The following is a 26434-nucleotide window of genomic DNA, read 5'->3' as shown; positions in this document are numbered from 1 at the left end:
TTTTATCTAAGAGAGGATTCTGGGAACATGTATCACGCCTTTGTCTACAAGTAATAACGTGCACTTGAAGTCGATCCGTGAGTGAGTTTTGTTAAAAAGTGGAAAGTGGCAGTGATGTTCAGAAGCGAAAATCTGTTAACAATCCAAACCCTTTCTGTTCTATATGTGGCCATTATACAATTAAAGACCAGAAGTGAAATATTACGCAATTTATAAAACGCTTGTACTAGGCATATTTTAACATGAAGTTAGGTGATCAGGACAAGAATTTCGCACCCCATATTGTTTGTAAAACGTGTGTAGAAAACCTGCGGCAATGGTACATAGGATTGTTGTTATCAATGCCATTCGGAATCTCAATGGTTTGGCGGGAACAAAGAAGCCATGTTGAAGACTGTTGCTTTTGTGTATGTAAAGTGTCCAGTTTCAATACGAGAAACAAAAAGCACATTGCGTATCCCAGCCTTCCATCAGCCATAACTCCCTACAACATTGACCCGATATTCCTGTCCTAAACCACCAATACAGTTACCAGAGAGTGTGTCATCATCTTCAAGTGCGGGTGCGGAGGATAGTGATGATGATACCTTTATGCAGGATGTTGAAGATAAAACTCCACGTCTTTATAATCAGTGTGACTTAAATGATTTGGTGCGTGATTTAGGCCTCACTAAAGAAAAGACTGAACTTTTAGGATCAAGATTAAAAGAGAGAAATCTTTTATTTCGTGGGATAAATTCATATTGTTACAGAAATCGGGAGGAAGAATTCAGGCAGCTTTTTGTTCAAGAAGAAAAACTTGGGTTTTGCTGTGATATCCCTGGCTTGATTCGTCATCATGGAATAGTTTACCAAGCAAAAGACTGGCGTCTATTTATTGATTCAAGTAAAAGAAGTCTCAAATGTGTTCCACTGCACAATGAGAATAAACTTGCTCCAGTGCCAGAAGCCCATTCAACCTCTTTTCGTAAAAAATCACAATTTATCTATGGTTTTGCAGAAACTGAAATTCAATGAACACAGATAGTTACTGTGCTGTGATTTAAAAGTGTGAGATATCATATTGGGACAGCAAGCAGGTTATACGAAGTTCCCGTGTTTACAGTGTGAGTACTCTCGGGACAAGAATAGACATGGTTAGTTTCTAAGTGGTCCAAGAGGAAATAATTCGTGTCAGGAAGAAAAAAAAACTTTGTAAATCCTCCTTAACTGATCGAGAAAATGTGTTATTGTCCCCTTTACATACAAAATTGGGAATTATGAAGCAGTACATTAAAAGTTCGGATAGAAGTACCTTTGTCAGAAAATTAAGGAGTTTTTGACGATACCCAAATTCGGAAACTTACGAAGGATCCTACATTCACTACAACGATCAATGGAACACAGCTTCAGGCATGGGAATCATTCAAGCATGTTTCCAAATAATTCCTGGGTAATGTCAAAGATGACAATTATCAACAGATTGTCGAAAACATGCTGTAGAACTTCCAGATATTAGGTTCACGTGAGCTTAAAATTACATTACATGTTTCTGCACAGTCATCTGGACTATTTTCCTGCAAATTTAGAAGCAGTCAGCGAGGAACATAGTGAGCTCTTCCATCAAGGCATAAACGAAATGGAACGAAGATATTAGGAGGCGATGGGACGTCTCCATGATGTCAGATTACTGTTGGTGTCTAGTGCGAGATAACCCTCCTTAGAAACAAATGCTAATCAACACAGCGTTCATTCACATCAAAGCACAGCAAAAAATAGTGTTCTTGTAGTGAGATTGATACATTCTAGCAATGAACATGTTACATTAAGTACTACTTTTTTGTATATTCCTTACAATTTGATTATGTTCTATTCACATTGTAGATATTGTCTATTATGGTGAATTTTGTGTTGAAATTAAAACAGTATGAAAAAATTGATTTCATATAGTAGGAAACTGTATGTGATAGGCAAAAATATGGTGTTCTTGTGGTGAGATATATACCTTTTACAAATGAACTTGTTACATAAAGTAGTGTTTTGTACATTCGTTGCAATTTGATCATGCCCCATTCAAATTACACGTATTCTCTATTATGGTATTTATCGAAATTACGACAATATAAAAAAGAATGGATTGCAAATAACAAAAAATGCATTCCTGTTTGTACGTTACACAAATATTTGAAATCAGTACACCTAAATTAGGTTAAATCACCGCTTCAAGCTTTTGCTGGAGAAAAAAGTTTTATTTCGCAGGCCGGTGTGATGCAAGCTATCTGACGCAGGTGCAAATCAAGCTCACAAGGGAAGTTGGGGAGAAAGCACTCGCCTGCAGAAAAACTAAGTGTGCCTTTGGAAGGACCATCCATGCTGATTACATCAAGTGAATAAAATTCTTGTACGGCTGTGAACTGTTCGAGAGATTCTACTTGGAAGTTTATATGAAAAAAGGAGTATTTGAGCATTTAAACGTGTTAAGTATTTTCTCCCATTTCTGAGCCTGATGGTTTGAACTTGTTACTGCTTGATCACTAAGGTCCATTCAAAGACAAATTGTACATTGAAAGTTGGATGAAGGATAGCAAAGACATAATGATTGCGAACATACCAAAGAACTGCATACGATTTATACAACCATTTTATGTGTTTTGATTCCGACCAATCAAAGATTATGGTAGAAGATTTGTACATAGTATAAAACTTCTTCATCCAGACGTTGTGATGTACCAAAGAAACAATCAAATAAAGTTTATGTTCATGATGATGAATCAGTTTTGATCACCAATACATTGGATTGTTCCAGTTTGCATTCTACAAGGCAGATTACAGAACAAATTATTTATCTACCTTTTGAATCAACTGTCGAATTTGTTTTCACTTTGGTTATTCAAACTGTTCCCTTGACGGATGAACGCAATTGTATTTGTAGACTAGCCTTTGGCTAGCTGGAGACTCTGCCCCCAGACCCCCGAGTTTGCTCGGCCTACGGCCTCGCATTTGTTATCTATAGGCCTTTGCATCAACAGCGAATTTCGTGAAATTGTTCTTCATATTTTCTGAATTTGCCCATCCGGTGGCTTCGCCCCATACACTGTCTTTACTCGGCCTACGGTCCCGTACCTCTTGAACCCACAATTTCGTCATTCTAATCCTGCCGGAAGTACCTAAACATGTTGGGTTGTAGAATTGAGTTGAGTTGATTTTAGTTTAGCGTCCCTTTCAGCAGCGAGGCTATATGACACGTGGACCTACTGATTAACGTGGAATCCGAACCACATGAGCTCCCGCCGGAAATTGAACCCGGGTCTCCCACGCCAAAGGCGCGTACGCTAACCGCTTAGCCACAGAAGAGCTCTGTTGGGTTGTAGAAGACGTCCTACATAAATAACATGGTAAAGATTTTTCAGTTCCCCATAAAACCACTCTACGATTGGAAATTTTTATTTCTGATGATTCACTTAGGTAATTCTAACAAAAGTGTGCAAGTATATCGAATTTCAAGATTTTATTCCAATTCCAAGTACCTAAAACATGAGATTATAAGTCCACAAATTTCCATTTAAATAACATGGGGAAATGCTTCATCCCCTTTTTAGGGCCCCTAAAATTTAAAAATATTCACTTTTGGCACTTTTTCTGTGGATTTGTCCCGAAAAGCTACAATCATGTCAACTTTAATCATTGTAGCCCTACAGGAAGTGTTCAATAATTTGGGGATGTAAGAGGTGTCCCATATAAATAATATGGGAAAGATTTTTCAGTTCCCTATAAATCCACTCTAAAGTTGGATTTTTTTTACTTTTACTGATTTACTTACGTAGTGCTAACGAAAACATACAAGCATACCGAATTTCAAGTTTTTATTCCAATTCTAAGTACCTAAAACATGGTCCAAAAAAGGCCCATTTAAATAACATGGGAAAACTCCTCATTCCCTCTTTAAACCCCCTAAAAATTAAAATATTCACTTTTGGCAATTTTCCTGTCGGTTAGTTCCGGAAAGCTACAATCATGCCAAATTTAATCATTGTGTACTCTTAGGGAAGAAGCTATTTTAATTAGTATTTCGTATTAGTACAAATATTTCTCGACTTTACAACCTCTATTTAACGGACTTCTGTGGCAACAGTCTGGAGCACTCGATTCAGTTTGAAATTCCGTATTTCAATCTAATAATAGTGAAATTACTGTACTATATTGTACGTTTACAGTGTACCAGGAATTTTACACTAACAGATCGGAAAATGTACTTGATTGAAAGTACAGTACAGCATTTTCTTCTTTCTTTCGTAATGTAATATGGAATATTGACTACTGCTGACACATTGTCAAGAAGCACAGACAAATTGGCAAGTAACTGTGGTGTTTTAATCCGTGAAAATGTGCACATCTACATTTATTTCTTAAAGAAAAGAAGAATTAATTTTACTCATTATTCTTAATATTATTATTAATAATAGTAATAATAATAATAACAAAACAGTATATAAACTAAAACTGGAATTTAGTTAATATATAATAATGACCATCTTTAATTATCGCCAAATAATATAATAGTTATAATTTTATTTCAGATTTAGATCCTGAAAAAGTACTTGGAAACGTTTATGACATTCGTCGTGGAAGCATGTCCAAAAAGTTTCAAACAACTTCAAATGTATCATCATTGCTTCGAAATCCTTCTGGAAGCTCACTTATAACGGATCTTAAGAAAACATCTTCTACTCCGTTTTCTTATATTAAAGCGCTGGGCAGGCCTAAGCTATTACAAATAGTCCATGACATGTGGAAGAAGAGGAGCAAGACGTTCATAGAACAAGAAGAGGAAACAGAGGAAGATAATGATGTTGGAGATAAAGAACAAGAAGTTTATAATGATGAAATTGAAGATGAATATGATCTTTCTGAAGTTAGTGACTCCGAGACATTGTTGTTGGAAGAAGGCATGGACACTCCACCAACTTCACAGACCCGTTTAACTGCGGATGATCTTGAAGAATCTATGAATCTCTTTCAAAACTTTTCAGCAGATTTCGAGAAAAATTATGTTAAATTTAAAGAACATCTAATGGAGAAAGAGGTAAAATTGCCTATTGAGATTACAATTAATGGAATTACTACAGCGGATGTTGAATCTGTGGCTATTGACAAAATACATGGTAAGAAATTACACCCACAGTAGTTCCTTTTACAGTGTGTTAATATTTTCTTACTTTTTACATTTGTTTAACACGTTCCATGATTACGCAATGAAGGATAATCGACGCTGATATTTTCCCGAAATTCAATTTTAGGTCATCAAATCACACATACTAACCTGTCGAATCTACAAGGATCGTTCAATAAATCCTTAAGAAAAGATTTTGAAAAATCATTTTGGGTAACTTTTCTATTTTTCAACATAATCTCCTGTCAGCTTGACACATTCTCCCAGTGCTTGTCCAACTTTTTAAAGCCGTTCAAACAGTAGAATTTTGAAATGCCCTAACGATAGGCATCTGTTTGGGCGATGACCTCCTAGTTTTACGTGAATCGCTTTCCGCCAAGCCAATTTTCAAGTTCCAAAATAAAATAAAGACACTAGTGGCCAAATTTCGTTAATATGGCGGATGTTGTATAATCTGAATTTTAATATCATAATTTCTGTCATCAACAAAATGTGTCTTGATGGAAGAGAAATTTATCGTTTGCCAAATGATGACGTTTCCCTTGATTTCTTCTCTCAACTGGTTCAATAACAACGTATAGGCCTAATACTTTCTATTTACCATTTGCCTTTTTTCAAGTAATCGATATAGATTATTTCGTATGCATCTCAAAAAACTTTGCCCATCACCTCGTCGGCCGATTTCACAGGCTTCGCCTTCTTCGGAGCTGGAACGCCTTTAAAAGCTCACTGCTTCTACTGTTCCTTTGTTTCTATATGTAGTAATATATCCATGTCTCGTTCACTGTTATCTATCGACTTTGAAAACTCGTCGAGTTTGCGACAGAAAGGCGACTAATCAGTCCCCGAATCGTTCACACGTTTGTGTTTATTCTCTACTGAAAGCAAACGTGGCACCAATCTTGCCGAATTTTTTTTCAAACCAAATTTTGCGTGCAAAATTGAAAACTTTAGTTTGGGATATGCCTGTGACCTGAACTACTTCGTGCATGTTGATTCGTCGATCACTCAAAATCATATTGTGGATTTTGGCAATCATTTCTGAGGAAGTTACTTCCAGTAGACATTCCGAACGATGTTCATCATTTGTGGATGTACAGCCACGTTTAAACTAACTTACCCAATTGTAAACAGTCGCAAATACAGCTGCAGATGGACCATGAACTTCATCCAACTCGACTTCGATCTCTTTCGGTCTTAAATCTTTTAAATAAACAACTTTAATAACTGCATGAACCTCATTTCTTTCCATTTTTCTAAATAAAAACAAGTTTGTTTCTTCGATCAAATATATGACAATAAAACCACACAACGGATATAGCTGGAGCTTTAACAACAGTCTAGTAGGGAATGACTTACTAGAAGCTAACCTTTTTCGGTGTTACGAATGTCATGTTTGAGATTTTTTTAAATTTATAGACTGACCTTAGTAAAAAGGAGAAATAAATAATTATGCATATCACTTGGAGTGTTTATATATAACATCGATTAAATGTTCAAAAGAAAAAAGGTATTATGTTTAATAAAACAAATAATAAATCCGCGAGACAAACTTGCTATTAAAATTTTGTTTAAATTTAATTTGTTTGTTTCATACATGTATTCAAAACCTCCAAACAATTCTGAGAAAATACATTAGAAATTAATAGGTCCAAAATATATGTACTCCAGGTAATCCTATCCACTAGTGCTATTCGACCGGTTCGTACCGGTTCCTTCAAACCGGTTGTTAAAATTTCTCAGGTTCACAGAACCATCTCTTCACTTCTAGTTTCAGTACTTAGAAATAATAATAATAATCCTCTAGTAATACATTTTTCTGAAAATCAGTATACAAAACATCCATTATAGATTTTATATAAATGAATGCTAGTCACTATTGTTAGTATCATTTTAATAAATAATAATAATAATGTAATTATATAGTGATAATACTGTATTAATACTAAGTTAATTGATCACAGAACCGGTTGCTAAATAATTTCAATAACACTACTGATCCTATCTCGGAGAGCCACGGAAAGATAAGACTAGAAGTATTAACGTAAACCCTTCTTTCAGAGAAAACTCATTTTAATCTTAATAGCGACACCACTTAGTATTGGGTGGATATCTTCCTTTGTTGTTTATCTCCTACCTACAAGTGGAATCACTATAGACGCATGTACAAAAAAGTAATGTAATGTATAAGTTAAGATTAGCAATAGAATTAGTAATACAAACACAGTCAACTCTATTCATTTCTGTTCATATTATCTACATATTTTTTCCATGATTTTCATGACGAACATATTCTCACATTTTAACTTGAAATTCTATTAACACTAGAAGGACCAAGCCGTCATTTTGACGGCATCACGTAAAACAATTTCATATATCTCATATATTTCTTTGACTGACGCATCCATACTTTAGGACTTTTATTATTTTAAAGAGAGGTTTGATATAGCATATAAACATTGTGTGTCTATTTTAAATACATACATATTTTTGTTGTATACCCCTAGAAGGACCAGACCGTCAATTTGACTGCCTCATTAAAAAATCTATATTTTGCTGTTGATGTGGACTGTTTTATAGGTTGTACGCTATATGGTAGTATTTCTGTTGGAAATAATAAATTTTGAAATATTTTACATTATTTTTTCCAACGAGTTTGCTATTTGAAATGATTTATTTCTGCTTTCCATTGCTGTAAGAAAAAAGATATATGACACTTCTTTGAATATATTTTCTTCTTCAATTATGTTCGTATCTCGTTGGTAACATTGTTCTCTGTAGAAATAAAAGTTTTCTTGGAGGTACATATGGATAATTACAAAAGCAACATGAGACCTGATAAAATGTTACGTACTTTCTAAGATTTGAGTGAAAATCAATTTCGCTTGGAAAAACAACAAGGAGACTGCTTCAATGAAGACAGCAGTAGTAGTGAGAATGCAGTGTCTGAAGCCACTTCTTCGGATAAGAGGAAGGAAACAGATACAGAAGTTTCCAGAAGTAATCGATCAAATATTTTTATAGCTCTCACGGGACACGTTGGAGTAAAGTGGACAAACAGAACAATGCTGGGCATATTGCCTCACACGACATTCTTCGCGAAAAACCTGTCTGTTATATTATGCGTTACATCATATTGAAGATGGTGATTTTGGTAGTGCTTTTTGCTTGTTCATAGACGAAACAATGCTGAGAAACATTTTGAAATGTACCGTTGTTGAAGCTCAGAGAGCGTCAAGATTCTCTTTGGCTACTCTCAATTACAGAACCCGTTTCATTTCTAGCAATATTGGTATTTCGTGTAGTTTCAGATATACTCGTAAAGGAACTATAGAACATAAGCTATGGACCAGTGTTTTACAGGAAGATTATGAATTTTAAAGAAATGTATTTCTTGAAATAATGAAGTATCTCCGATTTGGTGAAAAAAGTCCTAGCTCTTCAAGGCTATTGGCATCACCTGTGTAGAACTTATTCATTGAGAATTGTATCAGGCACTATAAAACCCACAACATGTTTGTGTGGATGAACAGTTACTCTCTACTAAGATGAGATGCTAATACATGTAAGGTATATCTAACAAGCCTGAAAAATGTGGATTGAAATTTGGTTGCTTGCAGTTGTAAAGTCACGGTATGAACTAAAAGTCTTTCCCTACGTGGAAAACTACTAAGAACGACGTCGGAACTTACAGTTAGGCGAATATATTGTTCTGAAAACGATGGATACTTTTCTCAACAGAGGACTAAACGTTACTTGCGGTAACTTTTCTTACAGGTTAAAAATGAGCCAAATCTTTGAGAAAGAAACAGATGACCTTGATTGGTAGTCTGCGTCCAAAGAGAAGGACTTCCCAAAATGTGCTTGAATCAGAAAGAAAAGGATATGCTCTCTACAAACGTATATGAAGATTAATCAGGAAATCCACTCCCTGTACACAAGTGTAAGAGCAAAAAAAGTGCTGTTGTCTTGAGTTCAGTGCATACACGTTGAAATAAAAATGTATTGAAAGTGTAAATTCACTTCCAAGTAATAAAAAGTTCGATATAAAACTAATTATTTTGGTGCATTATACACAGGGTCTGTGCTAAAGAAAAGTAGCCCAGCCAATGTCTACAGGGCAGGTAGGGTGATCACGTGACTAGTAAAAAAAGGATTTCATACGTAGGAATGTATTATTCCTTTATTTTAATTTTTCATGTCACTGTCCTGTGGGCGAACTTCCCATATTAATATTATATTTAATATATTGACGGGGTTTAGTGGATCACCCTGTATTATATCACGAAAAAACTTACATAAAACATAAGCTAGACGATTAAACAGATTAAATTCAAGCTAAAATAAGAGAAATATAGAGAAAAATGATAAATACCTCTTGGAATAAAATAGTCGTCAAAATGACGGGTCGGTACTTCTAGGGAGGTAAAAGTTTTGGTCCTTCTAGTGCTAATTAATTTGCAGCGAGATGACAGGTGAGGAAGACTTCCAAAATTGAGATTTGACCTCAAAATGCGTACATAAAATAAGTAAAAAAAAAAAAGTAAGATGAATAATTAAATAGCATGTCGAGTAATTTGTAATACAAATTGTTTTGTGTAACTACATGAAAATTTATTTATTTTGAAGTTTAAAGAATAAAAAATAACATCGCTTTTATATCTCCAAAATTCTTACTTCTGTTTTCTTTTATCTTCCTTCTGGTAGTCTTTTAATTACCATTATCTAAAATACTACTTGTACGTTAGTGTGTACAGTATATACGCTATATACATTATTATATTACTATTTAACAACAGACCCACCCTATCTATTTATCCTATGTAAGCACTCTCAGCCTTGACCTACTTCATCTTTATATCTTGGAATTAATAACTTACTTAGTTGTAGTAGAAGAAAATTACGAGAAAACAGAAGGAACAGGGATACCTGCCTACTGATAATGGATGATATAAATATTTTTGTTGGCAAACAACAAGTAGATGGATTATTTGGTAAATAAGATTTAGAAGAAAAAGTGAAGAAGGAGAGGGATTGATAAATTTTGGTTAACAGAACTTGATGATAACGGAAAACACGTAGTTCAATAAACACATTACAAGCTAGACCTGGATGTTTCCATTTCATAAATAGATGCCAAATTATGCATAAAATGATACAAGATAAGTAACAAAACAGGTCAAAATATGTAATGTTGGTCTCTGCAGCAGTTCATTTTTCAAATGACAGTATTAAGTCGGATGAAGTGGAATTCGACTAAAACATGTAGACAGGAGAAAAGGTTGGAAACATAAAGTTAAATCTTTAAATGTTTAAACAAAACAAAAATCGTTCGAGATGTACAAGAATCGTTATTAAATTCAGAAGAAATAGTCACAAGTAGCTGGTGATAGAAACATTTCGAACTGTGGGAGCGTTAGTTAATAATATGATAACGTAAAGGTAAGGAGCTTGGTTATAGAAAGTAGTGAAAAATATGAGAGAAAGAAAATGAGAGAAAAGAGCTACACCCAAGAAGTTGAGTGTATAGAAGATTGAAGACCGAATTGAGGAAAGAAAGCAGGAAAGCTGGTAATACATCGAATAGTCATGACGAAGATACATTTGAAACATATGGGAAATTTGAATGATGTATTGAGTAAAAAATACCCAATGAATGGAAGTGAGAAGGAAGGAAATATGACTAAGTATGACAATATAACAACTCAGGATAGCAAGATCTTGACTGAATGACATGAAGATTTAGTCAGATGGAAGAGATACAAGATCGATTGTGTATCTTAGGTTATGAGGAAAATGAACTAAGCGAGAATGTCATACGATTTGTCATACTTAGGGATGATTTCGAGGAAATCTTACAAGTAAACCTTACGTTTGGGTGAATCGAGTTGCTGACTGAGACACATATGAGAAAGTAGTACTAAATGTGGTCAGTATTTCAGTGAAGTTGTAGGTGCGAAGCTCCAGAGGTTTAGGAGATACAGCTACCAGAACATCACATGGAAGTACATAATAGTCTTCATACAGTTGGAGGTAAAAGCCCTGTAAGACCTCTTCTAACGACAAAAGGTGAATAACAAATATATGGGTACATATTAGGACTAGGGGGAAGTCATATAGTAAGAATATACCTGACGGCGGCCATCTTGAAATCCGCCATTTTGAATTAAGATTAAGTTTTTAAAATAGGAATAGAGTCATGTGATACATGATTTAAGGCGCAAATTTAATCAGATGAACAATGGTGACGTTCATTTTGATTTACGCGCAATTGGTAAAAAGTTACAGGGAAATTAAATATTGTTGCAGAATATGTATTAGTCCGTTACCCCACCTTGTAAATTTTGTGTTAATGATAATAATTAAATAAAAAGCATGTGGATAAATATTAGGTCTATGGTAAGAGTTGCCTTGATGGCGGCCATGTTGAAATCCGCCATTTTGAATCAGACAGAAGTTTTAAACAAAACGCGTAACAGTGACATCTTATTAATAGCAAATTTTGCCATAAATCCAACGGTATAACCATTTTGCTTTATCATTAACCAGCACAAAATTAAATGGGAATAGAGTAATGCAATAGATGACTTCGGGCTAGAAATTAATAAGAAATACAATGGTGGCGTTACAATGTTTGTGCAAGTCATGCACTCTTTTCTGAACTACATATTGATTGTACTAATTGAGGACTTTTCTGGAAGAAACACCCAAGTTCAATTATGACTCAATTCCACTTTGGTCATTTTTCCTTAAATTAGCAACTTGTTTATGCGATAACAAATGCTGGTTAATGATAAAGCAAAAATAGTTATACCGTTGGATTTATGGTAAAATTTGCTATTAATAAGGTGTCACTGTTATGCGTTTTGTTTAAAACTTTTGTCTGATTCAAAATGGCGGATTTTAACATGGCCGCCATCAAGGCAACTCTTACCATAGACCTAATATTTATCCACATGCTTTTTATTTATTATCATTAACACAAAATTTACAAGGTGGGGTAAAGGACTAATACATATTCTGCAACAATATTTAATTTCCCTGTAACATTTTACCAATTGCGCGTAAATCAAAATTAACGTCACCATTGTTCATCTGATTAAATTTGCGCCTTAAATCATGTATCACATGACCCTATTCCTATTTTAAAAACTTAATCTTAATTCAAAATGGCGGATTTCAATATGGCCGCCGTCAGGTATATTCTTACTATATGACTTCCCCCTAGTCCTAATATGTACCCATATGTTTGTTATTCACCTTTTGTCGTTAGAAGAGGTCTTACAGGGCTTTTACCTCCAACTGTATGAAGACTATTATGTACTTCCATGTGATGTTCTGGTAGCTGTATCTCCTAAACCTCTGGAGCTTCGCACCTACAACTTCACTGAAATACTGACCACATTTAGTACTACTTTCTCATATGTGTTTCAGTCAGCAACTCGATTCACCCAAACGTAAGGTTTACTTGTTAATAAAATATTGAAGTACAAAAGATAATTCGGTTGGTAATATACATGTATATGGTATAGTTTGTTTCGAATACAAGAAGAAAGGAACATTTCGGATTTGTAATCAAATGTACGAAACGAGATCTTATATGATTTCTGAATAACAGATATTTATCCATTAGCTAGGAAATTAGACTCAAAAACTGTAGAGATTGTAGAACTATTAGTGAGAAAATAAATTCCACTTTTAATATTAAAAAATGCGTAGAAACACAAATGAGAATTTGGAGAACTTTAGATTTAGGACACGAAAGAATACTAACATGTTATTAGCATGCAAAAAGTAATAACAAGAATAAATTCAGAAAATGTAAACAATGTGGATGAAAGTGTTCATTTTTTACAAAAGGAAACTAAAGTTGTTCTGAAAGTTCTTTAAAATTTTAGAGCAAGTTGTTATTGAATTAGTCATTTAAGACTGAGAAAAACACGTCATTAGCCATGACCCAAAAGCAAACCGAAGCAAGTAACAGTTAATAGTATACCAATCTTAAAAGGAACAGAAGAATTTTGACAACAGCACAATCTTGGTTAATTCTTAAAATCAAGTGCTTTTCTAAACAGAGTTAAGAGAGAGATGTAATAAATTATTTATTGTAAGAATAGAAAAATCACCTGTAGCTCAACAGCAAATGATTATTCAGATACACTTTGTCATTCTTCTGTCATACAGTCACTTTTCTTAGTTTGAATTTGGAACTTGAGAATGCATATATGAAAAACGACAAAAACTTAAAACCTATAACGATATGCAATATTTCTCACACTAGCTAAATCAAAGGCTTCATTCCTTATACTTTCATCTTTTGAGGAAGCCTATCAACTTCACTACATTGTACGTAATTAGTAATCTCAAGATCTTTCACCTTCATCAATACCCTTCAAACCTTATACCCCAACAATTTAACCCTCAAAAAAATATTCTAACTTTCTCCCTTCTATTTCCTACACAAACCAATAAGTCGTACTTACTGCATACTCACAATCTGATCTGAAGTTGACATGGTTTTCTCGATCTGTCCTATCATCTTTTGTGCTAGGGGTCCCGGGTTCGATCCCAGCCCCCGCCAAGTGAACTTTGTGGTGGACAAACACCATGTGCTTGGGTTTTCTCGGGGTTCTCCCGTTTTCTCCCACTTTCTTCATTCCACCATTTCATTCATTACTCATCATCACCGTCTCCTTTAGCCTAACCGGCATAAGCGTGGGACGTAAAACTCCAAGATTTCATTTTCATTTCATTTCGATCTGTCCTAAAATCGTTTACCATAGCCTTCCAACCATCACACAATAATAAATGAAACTGGTCTTTTGAAAGATCCCATATATTCTAAGAAACGATAAAAATTCACATATAAAATGTGTTAAATATACTATGATAATTTCCAAATACGCACCACGAAGATAACGTACACTGTCGTTATTATTATTATTCCACATTTTCCATTATTATTATTATTATTGTAATTATTTTACTTCGTGAAAGATAAAAGTACAAGTTACACCATTCGGAACAAGCAGAGACAAAGGCATATATAGATGACATCAAATTAATGAAATCATCTGTAGATTTGACATGGAAAACATGTGATGTAGTAACAATGAGGAAGTTTGTGTAGAACCTGGCAATTTTAGTGGTTGTAGGTAACACATAGCACGTCAAACAGGGTAGAATAGTGCCTGGAACATGGTCCATACCCATAGTCATCGCCACCAGCGCTTTAAAGTGAAGAAAATGGTGCCGAGATTGATCGTGGATGGTTGGATTTCTACTTCCAATTAGGTTCAGCTAATCTTTTTTCCTTCTTTATTTCTTAAAATAAATCATATTTATGCTGACGGATACCCAAAGAAGTTCATGCTTCGAACTATCTTTCTCCTGATATGAAGAATGGCGACTTCTGATGTCTTCGGCAGCAATTTTCTGCAGTTCCATAGGTTATGTGATTACGTTCACAGATCAAATAATCGCCAAGTGTTGTGTGGAAATTTTATATTAGGACGTGCATCCTATGGTACGCATAATGTTTCCGGCTAATGATGTAATGTTCCTAGATGACAATGTAACAAGTCACGGTGCAGAAGCAGTTGAGAGTTAACTTCGCGAACATCAGGGTGAACTATAACGCATTCTATGCCTCATCCAATTTCCAGACCTCAAGGTTATTGAACAGCTATGGTCAATTCTGGAGCTCCAATCCCGGAGCAGATATTCGATCGTAGCTAATGAAACTGATGTTGCACTGCATGAAGAACTGTACTGTCTACATATAGGGTGTTCAGGCAATATGTTTACGAGTAGAACACATTACAAATAAATAGATATTTTCAGAAAAATTCTCATTCGAGAGGAAATATTTTGAAGCTTGTGTGTCTAGTTTGGCAACACCGCAACTACCACTTTAGGCGCTGCATGCCGGGAAATCTTCATTGTTGGCGTCCGAGCGTGTTTCCTTACTTTACTATTCATGTCATAGTCTCCACGGAGGAATGTGAGTTTGTTTTGGATGGCAGAATTTTAATCCGTTACACGCATTCGGCATATGTAAGAATGGAATGGAATGTGGAACCTCTCAAACGCAAAATAATTTAGATGCAGGATAAACCCTAAAAGAAACCAACAATTTGCTGTCTCAGGGAGAAAACCTTGAAAGAAGCATGTGATCCAATAGGCTGTTGATTATGTGCAACACATATTCAACAGGAGCCCACGAAATTTGAGAAGGCAGCGTAGTAGATAATCAAACATTTCTTATCCAACAGTTCACAATCTTGTGCACAAATGTACATACAAGTATTTGTCAACACGTCAGGCTAAAAGATGAACGTAAGGGAAGAAACCGCGCTGTTACAATACTGATCCAAATTGACGAAGACTAGAAATTACTTGGTAAGATTTTATGTAGTGATAGGTTCGCCTTCCATGTTTGTGGAAAAGTAAATCGGTATAATTGCTATTATGTTGTAGTAGGAATCCTCACAAGGTGATGGAATATTAACATGATACAACTAAAACTCATTTATATGCGGTCCCTATGATTGATACCAAAGCAAGAAGGCATGCTTGAATATCAATAATGCGAGATTTCCTGGCATGCAGCGAGCAGCTTGAGTTGGTCATAACAGGTTGAAGATATTTCTTTTCAAATGAGTGATTGTCTTAAAACATCTATCTATTCGTTTTTTATTTGTATATGTCATTTTTGTATAGCTGTAGATTGGACACAATTAATTTCACGGCGATTCAAAAAGATCCTATGACGTACTAGTCAGAATATTCTGTTGTCTTCTAGTATTTCATTATTGCGATAACCATTTGTATACAGGTGTGTTAGTTGAAGTTTGCCGGTTTTACCGTTAGATGTCTCTAGCAATATGTATACATTTCTATGATGCGGCATGTACGTCATTTGTTTCTGTAAACATTAACCTTCAAAAATACACAAGTCACATTCGGCCAACAGAACAGCGTCAGAGTTGTTTACCTCAGTGAATATGGCGAGTTTCGTTCCAAGTAAATCGCATTTGCGGCATGCATTGCTGTTCTTATTTCATCAAAAGAAAAAAGCAGCTGAAGCTCATCGGTTGCTGCTAGAAACCTACGGTGAACATGCTCCAGTGATTAGAACATGCGAGACATGGTTTCGTCAATTTAAAAGTGGAGATTTCGATTTGACAGACAAGGAACATCCCGGTGCAGCGAAAAAGTTCAAAGACGAGGAATCGCAGGTGTTATTAGATGAAGACCCAACCAAATCGCAAGCAACATTAACACAAACACTAAATGTGACTCGAGGAGCAATTTCCCAAAGTTTAAAAGCCATGGGAAAGATTCAGAAATATGGAAAATGGGTGCCACACCAACTGACGGATAGACAAATGGAAAAGCAAATAACCGTGTGTGAAATCCTGCTTCAACGGTTTGAAAGGAAATCATTTTTGCATCGAATTGTCACGGGGTCGAAAAATGGATTTATTTTGAGAACCCGAAGCGAAAAAAATCATGGCTTGCACCTGGTGAAACCGGCCCATCGACGGCAAGGCCAAATCGCTTTGGCCGTAAGACAATGCTCTGTGTTTGGTGGGAACAGTGTGGTGTGGTGTACAACGAGTTATTAAGACCTGATGGAAAAGTGAATACGGATCGCTACAGACAACAAATTATTAATTTGAATCATGCGTTGATCGAAAAACGGCCGGAATGGGCCCGAATACATGGCAAGGTTATCATGCAACATGACAACGCGCCGTCTCATACCGCTAAACTAATGCAGGAGACATTAAAAACACTTAATTGGGAAATATTACCGCACCCGCCATACTCTCCAGACCTCGCCCCGTCGGACTATCACCTTTTCGCCTCGATGGGACACTCACTTGCAGAGCAGCGCTTCGCTAATTTTGAAGACGTCGAAAATTGGCTCGTCGAATGGTTTGGCTCGAAAGAGAAAAAGTGTTTGTGGGATGGTATTCATGATTTGCCTAAAATATGGGCAAAGTGTATAGAATCCAATGGTCATTATTTTGAATAAAGAAATTGTGTGATTCCTTGAATATTAAGTGTTTTCTTTCTCGAAAAAACCGGCAAATTTCAACTAACACACCTGGTATATATATATATATATATATATATATATATATATATATATATATATATAAGAAATTATTTATTTAAGGTGTCTAAAATGTTAAGAAATTGTTTAAAACGAAATGAAGACAATAATAAGTGAATATTTACTTATGCCACGATGAATATAGTTGTTCTCAGTCAATCAGCCAGGTGAATTCCACGTCGTCTAAAGTTTCGAGAACTGACAATATTATTCTCGTCTTCAGGGTAAAGTATGAGAGGCGAGAACAATGCTGTAAGTTCTCGAAACGTCGGACGACGAGGAATTCACCTGACTGATTGACCGATAACAACTATATTCATGAGTGGTATATTTTGAATTAGAAAAATGTAACATTTCGGCTCTTATGTGGTCTAAGGACTGAACTGTTATAATGTTTAAAAATCTCAAAGATTGGACCAAAAACATTTAAATATAAGTTTTAGAGTCACAAGAACTTACCTATCCATAATAAATTTGGGGGAATTACTCATTATAGAAATAACAGAAGTTTATTTCATTTCAGAAACGTTTCAACCGCAACCTAGACTTTTTGATGAAGAAGATGAAATGGAGCTAATGGAAGATATTGAGCAACTAAAAGAAGAGCAAGTAACTCACGATGAAAATGATGAGGTAGTTGCATATTTCAATAAAATGAGCAATGTATTACCCAAATATTGTATTGATTTGTTAAAGTTGCTGAGGTTAAAAAGTTGACTTGAACTACTTATGAGTCAAATACGTGTCGACTTTCGTCAAGTCAACGAAACATTATCCCATACACTATAGGGTGAGCTGTTTGGGATGTCAAAAGGTAACATATATATCCAGAATATAACTAACATATTTACGACTTCTTTCGACTTGATTTCTGTAAACGTCATAGCGATTATTCGTCACAAACTGTAGATTCATTGCTTTTGGTTATCAGATTCATTGCTTTTAGTTTAGCTGATAATCTTTGCACAACTATTGGGTAGCTTACAATTTAATGTCATTTTCTTGGCATCGAGGTTACGTGAGACAAAGACACACAGTTAACATGGAATCCGAATCATGTGAACTCCCACTGTGAAGCAAACCCGGTCTTCCATAAAGAAGGCAGGTACGCTAATCATATAGTAAGTTATGAGAGAGGTCTTGCACCAACTATAGTGTGACTAAATGCTTCAACTATAATGTGACAAATTTTCCGACATGTCTAAGAAATTGATGGGACAAAAAGTGTATTTGTGAAAGGGAATGGAGTCATACACTTTGAGATGAGTAACGTCACGCTACACGTTCACTTTAACGCAAAATGGTTCATGGTTCAAGTTAGTGGGAGATATATGGGTTTTCCACTTTAAAAGTAATCACTTTCTATATATTCATACGGCACCTGATATGAAATATGACTGGCCGCAAACTTTCACCAATGTATTCCCTGATCATCTCTTGTTTTCCGCTCACACCTCATGTTACCTGAAATTATCATCTTTGCTGTTCATTGAATATTGCTGAAAGAGGCCGTGGTAACTCAGCAGTAAACTAACACTAGTGAGTTGAGTCTGGACTTCGATCCCAGTTCATGTCAAACTTTCCTCGTTACGTTTGTTTTGTAAGGGTTCTCCTGTTTCTCCCACTTTCTTCAATTAACCATTTTATTCTTTGGCATCATACATCTTTCTTAGTCTTGGTCCATAATTATGGAATACTAAAGTACAAAAAAGGAGGGAGACATTGTTGATGCTAACGGGGAATCTGAAGATATCGTAATATATATGTTTCCTACACTAACAGTTGGCACACTGACTTGCGTGGGTTCTGTGTATGACCTGTCTGATATGTTCGCCTACTTGAAGCAAAGTGAGTCCATTATGCAAGACCAGTGATCCAGCCAGAAATTTGTCACGGGGGCTCACACACTACATAGATAGATTCAGAGATACATAGCTCCAGATAGATAGATATAAGGTAACCAAGAAAGTTTTATCACTTTTTCATCCATCACCTTCGAACATCGATAGGTCACCTAAGACACACCTAGAAGATAAAAATAGCCCCCATCACCATCGACGACCTTCTGCCAACGTTCTGAAAGGCAATTGATTCCATCGCGGTAGGAACTTGGTATGCAGTAAAGCGAAGAAAATACCAAGCACATTTTGCCCCTCCCTAGAGATTTAAAATAGCTTCCTCTAAGGTGATTGTCCAAGGAATGGAACAAGTGATAATCGGACGGTGTAATGTCAGAAGAGTATGGCGGATACAGTAGTGTTTCCCAACCAAGGCGTAGAATAGTATCCAGGGTCATCCTAGCCATGTGAGGCTTAAAGGGAGGACCCCTTTAGGATTCAGAAGTCCTGGTTCCAGAGTTTTGAGTTTTTCTGGAACGCGGCTCAACTGCTGACAGTACATAGTTGCATTGATGCTCTGACCAACTGGCAGGAGTTTCGGATGCACAATGTCGCGAGCAGTTCACTTGAAGCGCCGTGAAGCTTTGTACAGGACCCACTTCTCATCACAGGTCAACACACTGTCCAGAAATGGTTCCTTCCTCAGACAAGACACCAAAGGAACACAGATGTCTGCTAGCATTGTCTTCTGGCCCGGAATCAAATCATGTGGCACCCTCCACCGAACTTGTACTGCTTCCCAAGTTGACGGGGGTGCTGCCGAATGGTTTCTCCACTCATACTGAATTATAGTCCCTGTTTCTCACATGTCAGGTCACTTTTCGCCTCAATTGCTACATGAAGATCATCATTGTTGTACATATGTTGGTCTTCCGGCACGTGGAGAATCTTCGAGTGTTTCGTCACCGTTCTTAAACTTATTAAACCACCGCTGCATTGTCCGCGTATTCACGATACCCTCACCAAACGCCTGTCATATCTTCCACCCCGTTGCAGTGGCGTTTAAGCCCAGTTTGAACTCGTACAACATACACGCTCTTATGGCGCTCTGTGGAGGTTCCATGTTCACTCTGTCCTTATGCAAGTTCGTGGGGTAACTGAACTACCACAACCAAGTAATTTGCTGAATATACCCACACCAACAAATCTTCACCTTCAAACAAAGCGACATAACTTCCTTGGTTAACTTTATAGATAGATCCGGAGGTGCAGAGCTTGAAACATCCTGGGCGCCGGTTTCTCAGGGGGCTAAATATTTTAGTTTGACGATAAGAATTTGCATAAATCATATCTGTGAGGTAAAAAATGGATATCAAACTCGGATTTGGGTGCTGGATTCAGACCAGAAATTTTGTGTCCTGCGCATAATGTATAGAAAAGCAAAATATATGGAAGTCATTACATATAATTTCCCTAGAAAAATCAGAAATATTAGCGTTTAAAGTCAATAACTGGCCATGAAAAAGGACTAATTCATATATTTGGACCTGCTCCACTAAATAAAATATGTAGTTCATGTGTTATAAGTTATGGGGTCCAAATTGTCGTTATCAATGGATTCAGTTCTGAGTCACTGCTACACAAAATCTAATTGTTGATAGCACGTTAATGCGGCAGGCAATTTAAAGAAAAGCCCATACTGTAATAAGTAATACAGAAACGTCCGCATACGCTATTTCTATCACGATAAAAAATTATTCTGTAATATTTAAATAGTCAAGTCAAAGATATATTATATTCTGTTTTCATTTAGGAGGACGAAGATAAATTTGTCGAACAGAACATCCGTTTCGGAGATATGGGAATTTTCTGTCCAGTAACGTGGGCAACCACTGGATCGTATGTACCAGGCGATAGAGAAATTGGTGCTGTATATAAAGACAAGGTTTGTACAGATGTTTAGTCACTGATACTTCCTGTTATTACATTTATACATAATATTATGGGATACATACACGCTTATTTGCGATTTCAGTAAAGAATTGTTTAAGTAATTGATCGTATACAATTTTATCAAGGAAAGGTACGTTGTTGGTGTAAAGTCCACCATTAGCATAATACAAAGCAATGCAATAAATACAAGAAATCAGTAAATGAAATACAAGCTACGGTCAATAAATAATGGACAATGTTTCTCAACAAAAGCTAATGACTGTATAATACATACACGTACCACGTAGCTCGATCATCATACCACGTAGCTCGATCAATACAACATTCCTCTTTCCAAATCAGCAATCAAGATCAGAAATTTTTCGGTGTAGAGCCTGAAGTAAATATTAGAATCCGACGATGTAATACACCCAAACAACGTTTTCAGTCAAGAGAAAATCAACACTTTCCCTTTTCAAAGACAAAATTATAATGAAAATCTTTTGAAACTAAGATGGACTCATCTTCAAGGACATTCTTAAGAAAAAAACTTTCATGAAGAAGGAAAGATACTTTAAATCCATACAAAAGCTTAAGTGAGCGATCACGACAAAAAAACCGACGTTAGCAAAAGTTGTAAGATATTTGTGGACTTGGATGCCTCACCCAGCTTGCATCCCCGAGTTGGTTATCTCAGACTTCTACCTGTTTGGTAGATTGAGATATTTGTATTTGGTAGAATATTCGAAAACGATAACAAATTACTCGAAAAGGTTGGAGAGTGGTTTCGAATGCAAGATGTAGCATTTCGATAAAGTGTTCTTGTGATTTGGAAAGAACAGAGGACCTAACCTGTAGAGCCGAGTGATAGATATATTGAATGGTCCTGATATATAGGAAATTAGGTTTGTGTTCATGTATACCTACTTATCATTATTGTGAATTATTAATTAAAGAAGTAATTGAAGATTGTGGATTACTTAATGACCGACCTTGTAGAATAAAACAAAGAATACATAAATCCAATAGTTAGCTGTTTGATATAAATGCGTTTTAGATTGTTGAAATTTGAAGTGTTAGCAGTAATGAACATCTAAGGCGACACACATAAATTAGATGCGTAGTATTTCATACAGAATTACGATTACTCGCCAGATATCTATGTACATCATATAAAATAACAAGCTTTAATGTTAATTTAAATATTAATACTAATTTCTCAAAGTAATTACGGTAAAATACATTCTTACTTACATGAAATTAGAATATATATTGAATCTATGTCAATTTCACGGTATAGCCATTTTTCCTTTTTATGATAACATTGCACGCAGAAAAGCTCAGAAAGCTACGGCGTTTTGCTTTCTAATGACACATTATCTGAGATTCATGGCTAATTAACGAGGAATTATAGTTTATTAATGTAAAAATACATCAAGTAATAATGAAAACAGCTTTGTCTCTATGTATTAACTAAGTCGTCTTCTGAAAGATTTCCTATTGTATGGTACATAAAGAGGAATTAGTCTTTAGCATAGTCTCTGGAATATGCAAGAGTAAAATTGCATCGAAAATTGTGATTTAACGAGGAATTATAGTTTATTAACGTAAAAATACATCAAGTAATGTCTAAACCTTTTGAATGTCTAAAGAGAAATTGCTTACTTCTTATTATATTCATAAATATTCCAATATTGTAAAATTGAAAAACTTACAAAAAACTCGCGACATTTTCCCAACGTTAATATTCTTAAGAAAATGACAAAAAGTGAGACATCTTCCATCAGCGTAATTGTATTCAATCCTGATTAATTATTATGCAGAAATTAATATTCCCTCTCTTTCCAGCTTTCCGTCAAAAGAAACAATTGCTATTAGATATTCAACCTTTGTGTTATCTATTGTGTCTTTTCTTCAAATCTAGATTTGATGAATACTCTATTTGTATTTTCATTCATTTTATTACATACTGCCTTTTGATAATTTTTCAGCATTCCAGCTGCAAGAAAAAAGATTTTATCATAAGTGAAAATTATGATAATTTACAATTCATTAGCAGTTGAAGCTTGTGGATTGTGAAATTCAATTTAGATACAAAGGATTTTAGTAACTAAGAGTTTCTTACGTATTTAGATAGTACATTAAGAAATTATACTTTTTTGGTCTTTACATTAGGGAGGGCAAATGTACGTGTCGAAATTACTTAAGACGCCTTGTCTTATTGAACAGCAACTTTCTCCATTGTATAGCACTCAATCTTCTACATATTTCCTATAAGACAGACATTTCTTCTCCCAGTCTATTATTATCTTCTAGCCCTTTGGGATACTATGGTACAATTTGTACCATAAGGGTGTTTCATGGTACATTGCGTTATAACTCTCCTATTTGAGCTTTTTCGTCCGTTTTTTTAAGTCCAGAGGCATTGTAGAAAACCTTACGTATGGTTTCATACCTTTCTGCGTCGATACATAGGAGGTGATGACGTCATAATTCTAAAATATATATTTTCTTTTTCGCCTATGTTCATTTTTTTGGCGGGCTTATTTTTGCACATAGAAGATTGAAATTTTGCACAAACATTCAGTCCACCGAGTAGTATTTACCAGATTTTTTTTCAGATTTCTGCGTTTAAACAGAGGGGGGTCCAGAGGGGCAAAAATTTGAAAAAAGGGATATTTTTAACAAAAAATTCCTTTCTTCGGGATTTCCCCGCCTTAGATACACGATGGAGACATGTGAGTGGTAACGCCTTGAAGGCGGTTCTATTCTGAAGAGAATGATGTGCAACCCATGATCCTAAAGTAATTAGGAATGTCTCAGGGAATGTTTACAAAATATCCCTCTGTATACGGGAATATGGGACATTGTTGGAATATATTTTTGGCGGGCTTACTTTTGCACTTGGTAAATTGGAATTGTGCATTCAGCCTACCTAGCAGTATTTATCAGATTTTTTTAGATTTTTGCGTTAAAACAGGGGGTCCAGAGGGGCTAAAAGTTGAAAAAGGGATATTTAGACCCAAAAAAATCCCTTTTTTCGGGATTTTCTCGCCTTAGATACACGATAGAGACACGTGAATGGTACCGCCTGAAAGGCAGTTTTATTCTGAAGAGAATGATTGGCGGATTATAGTCCTAGGGTAAATAGAGATGTCTCAGGAAATTTTTTACCTGAGATCATGGTGTTTTGTGGTAATTTGGGGCATTGTGGGGATTTTTGATAAAATTTCTCCCGCCCTTAGTATTCAAGATAGGAACTTGAAATTTGGCACACACATTCAGTATACCAAGTACTATTTATCAGATTTTTTTAGATCTCTGCGTTCACACAGGGCCGTTCCATAGGGGCACAAAATGTAAAAAAAAAAAAATCCCTCAAAATTTTCCTTTTGACATCACTTTTCCCTCTCCTGGTATATGTTATGAGCATGAAAGTGGTACCATTTGAAAACCAGCTCCATTCTGAAGAGAATGAGGTATGAACCATGATCCTAGGATAAATAGTGGCGATGCAGTAGCTGCTTGACTGAAAGTCTAAAAGATACCCCAAAAACCCTGGATCCCGAAAGGGCTAAAACACCTTGAATCTATGAAACGAAAAGCACAAGATAACTAAACTTTTACAACCGTATAACATCCCAGTGGAAATACTCTCTAAATGAGGTACCACATCCCTTAGGAAACCTACATTCTAGGAAAGGCATTATGCTTTTTAAGTTTCTGCTAAACATTTAATACTTTCTACATCACAGTTATAAGGCAGTTGGTCCATAAAATTTACTTTGAGTGTGAGAGAACTTCTTCTGAACTGTATTACTGTATACGTTAACGGGCACAGGCACCTTGTAGGAGACCTCAAAAGAAGAAGGAAAAACGTCTAGCAAACATAAGGCAGAAAATGCCTCCTTCCAAAATTATAAGCTGTCGAGGATAACGGAGAATAAACCCTAAACATTCATGGCTCGAGAATTATGGATCTACTGTAATCAGGTCAAGGAATTAAACAGAATATCTTTATCTAAAACCATGTTCCAGAATCCCGTGGTGAAGGCAGATCGACTTTTATAGAGGAAATTGCGGTACGAGGCTATACTATTAAGTACTAATTAATCATGAATGACAATATTCATGTAGATATAATTTCAAATAATTTCGTTTCTCTCTTACTAATCGAAAGTTACTAATATCATTATTCTCCTTCGTGTAACAATCAGTGTTAAGTTCTGCATTTATGCAACCCATTCAATCTATCTTAACTTCAAAAGAAATTTGTTCATAATAAAGAAGAATAAAATTTCGATTCTTGTAATTTGTGTAATGTTTGAATAATATATTTGCTTGTTCTTATTTAAGATGAAAAGTAACCAAAATTACTTGAGTTCGACAATCACTTCTATCTTGAAACACGTAGTTGTTTAATAAAAGCTAGCAAATTCAATATACTTGGTCATTACAGGGTCTACTTCTATTACAAAAGCCAAGACCGCCTTACAGAAACTAAATCCAAATCTTGAACCTAGATATTTACGTCAGACGAATCTGTCGTTTCAAAAAATTATTTTCTCTCCATAGTGATTGAGAGTAACGTGCGTAGTATTACAAGAGCTATAGATCATTTGCACGTTGCCGCCAAGTAAATATGTAATTGGTTATTTCTATATTTATATATTTTATTGATATGTATATGTACATACAGACTAAGTGTAGTAATCTATTCAGTTGTAAAGAAATCAGATGGAAATTTATACTTCTTGATCCCAAACGTTCAAAAGATCATATTATAATTTTTCATTATATTGCAACGAACATTGTATTTATTAATTTAGTTTTGATTTCGTTTATTACTTTTGATTTATTCTTATGTTTTTACTTGGCTATTCCTTCATTAAAGGAAGTTAAGGCGATTGTGATGGAAACAGATAGCCCTTTTGCTAATCTCTAACCAAGTAAGCTGAAGAAACTAGAAAATGACACTTTTCGGGAACCTGTCGCTATGTTTAAGACTGTTTATATTTAATGAGTTAGATCTGATAACTGATAAATATATGAAAATGTTTTTTAAAGTTGTCAATTTTGAAAGTAACAGTATTGTGGATAAGATATAGAAATTGTTTTCTTTGTCAACAGGTTTATTACTTCGCCACTGAAGAAGGTAGGGAGAACTTTATAAAGAATCCTGCTAAATACTTGCCAATGTATGGACCAGTTCCTCCTCCTCCAGTTCGAATTTCCATAATTGGTAAGATATTTTAATACTTTTCAGCAAGAACATATACAATATTGATTACTAGCATTGATTCTATTGTATTACCATGAAATCCATTTCACTGAGGATAGTTTTCATTTTGTAACATTATTAATTAAAGCTTCTATATGCAGATATTACTC

At 35.3% G+C, this 26434-nt stretch overlaps 1 protein-coding gene across 1 annotated transcript in view; it reads left to right on the top strand.

Moving 5' to 3' along the window:
- LOC145675234 (adenylate kinase 9-like) overlaps window positions 1-26434 on the top strand; it is a 296882-nt gene that overhangs the window by 160487 nt on the left and 109961 nt on the right. Inside the window, exons 13-16 of the mRNA XM_081745616.1 lie at window positions 4557-5141; window positions 17797-17906; window positions 20925-21056; window positions 26174-26285. Coding sequence (XP_081601742.1) covers window positions 4557-5141; window positions 17797-17906; window positions 20925-21056; window positions 26174-26285 — 939 coding nt within the window. The remainder of the gene's footprint in view (window positions 1-4556; window positions 5142-17796; window positions 17907-20924; window positions 21057-26173; window positions 26286-26434) is intronic.

Source organism: Thermobia domestica, chromosome 18 (assembly GCF_964235325.1).
Source record: "Thermobia domestica chromosome 18, izTheDome1.hap1.1, whole genome shotgun sequence".
NCBI classification, from domain to species: domain Eukaryota; kingdom Metazoa; phylum Arthropoda; class Insecta; order Zygentoma; family Lepismatidae; genus Thermobia; species Thermobia domestica.
The sequence above is the reverse complement of the archived record's forward strand: the minus strand, read 5'-3'. Positions and strand labels throughout refer to the sequence as shown.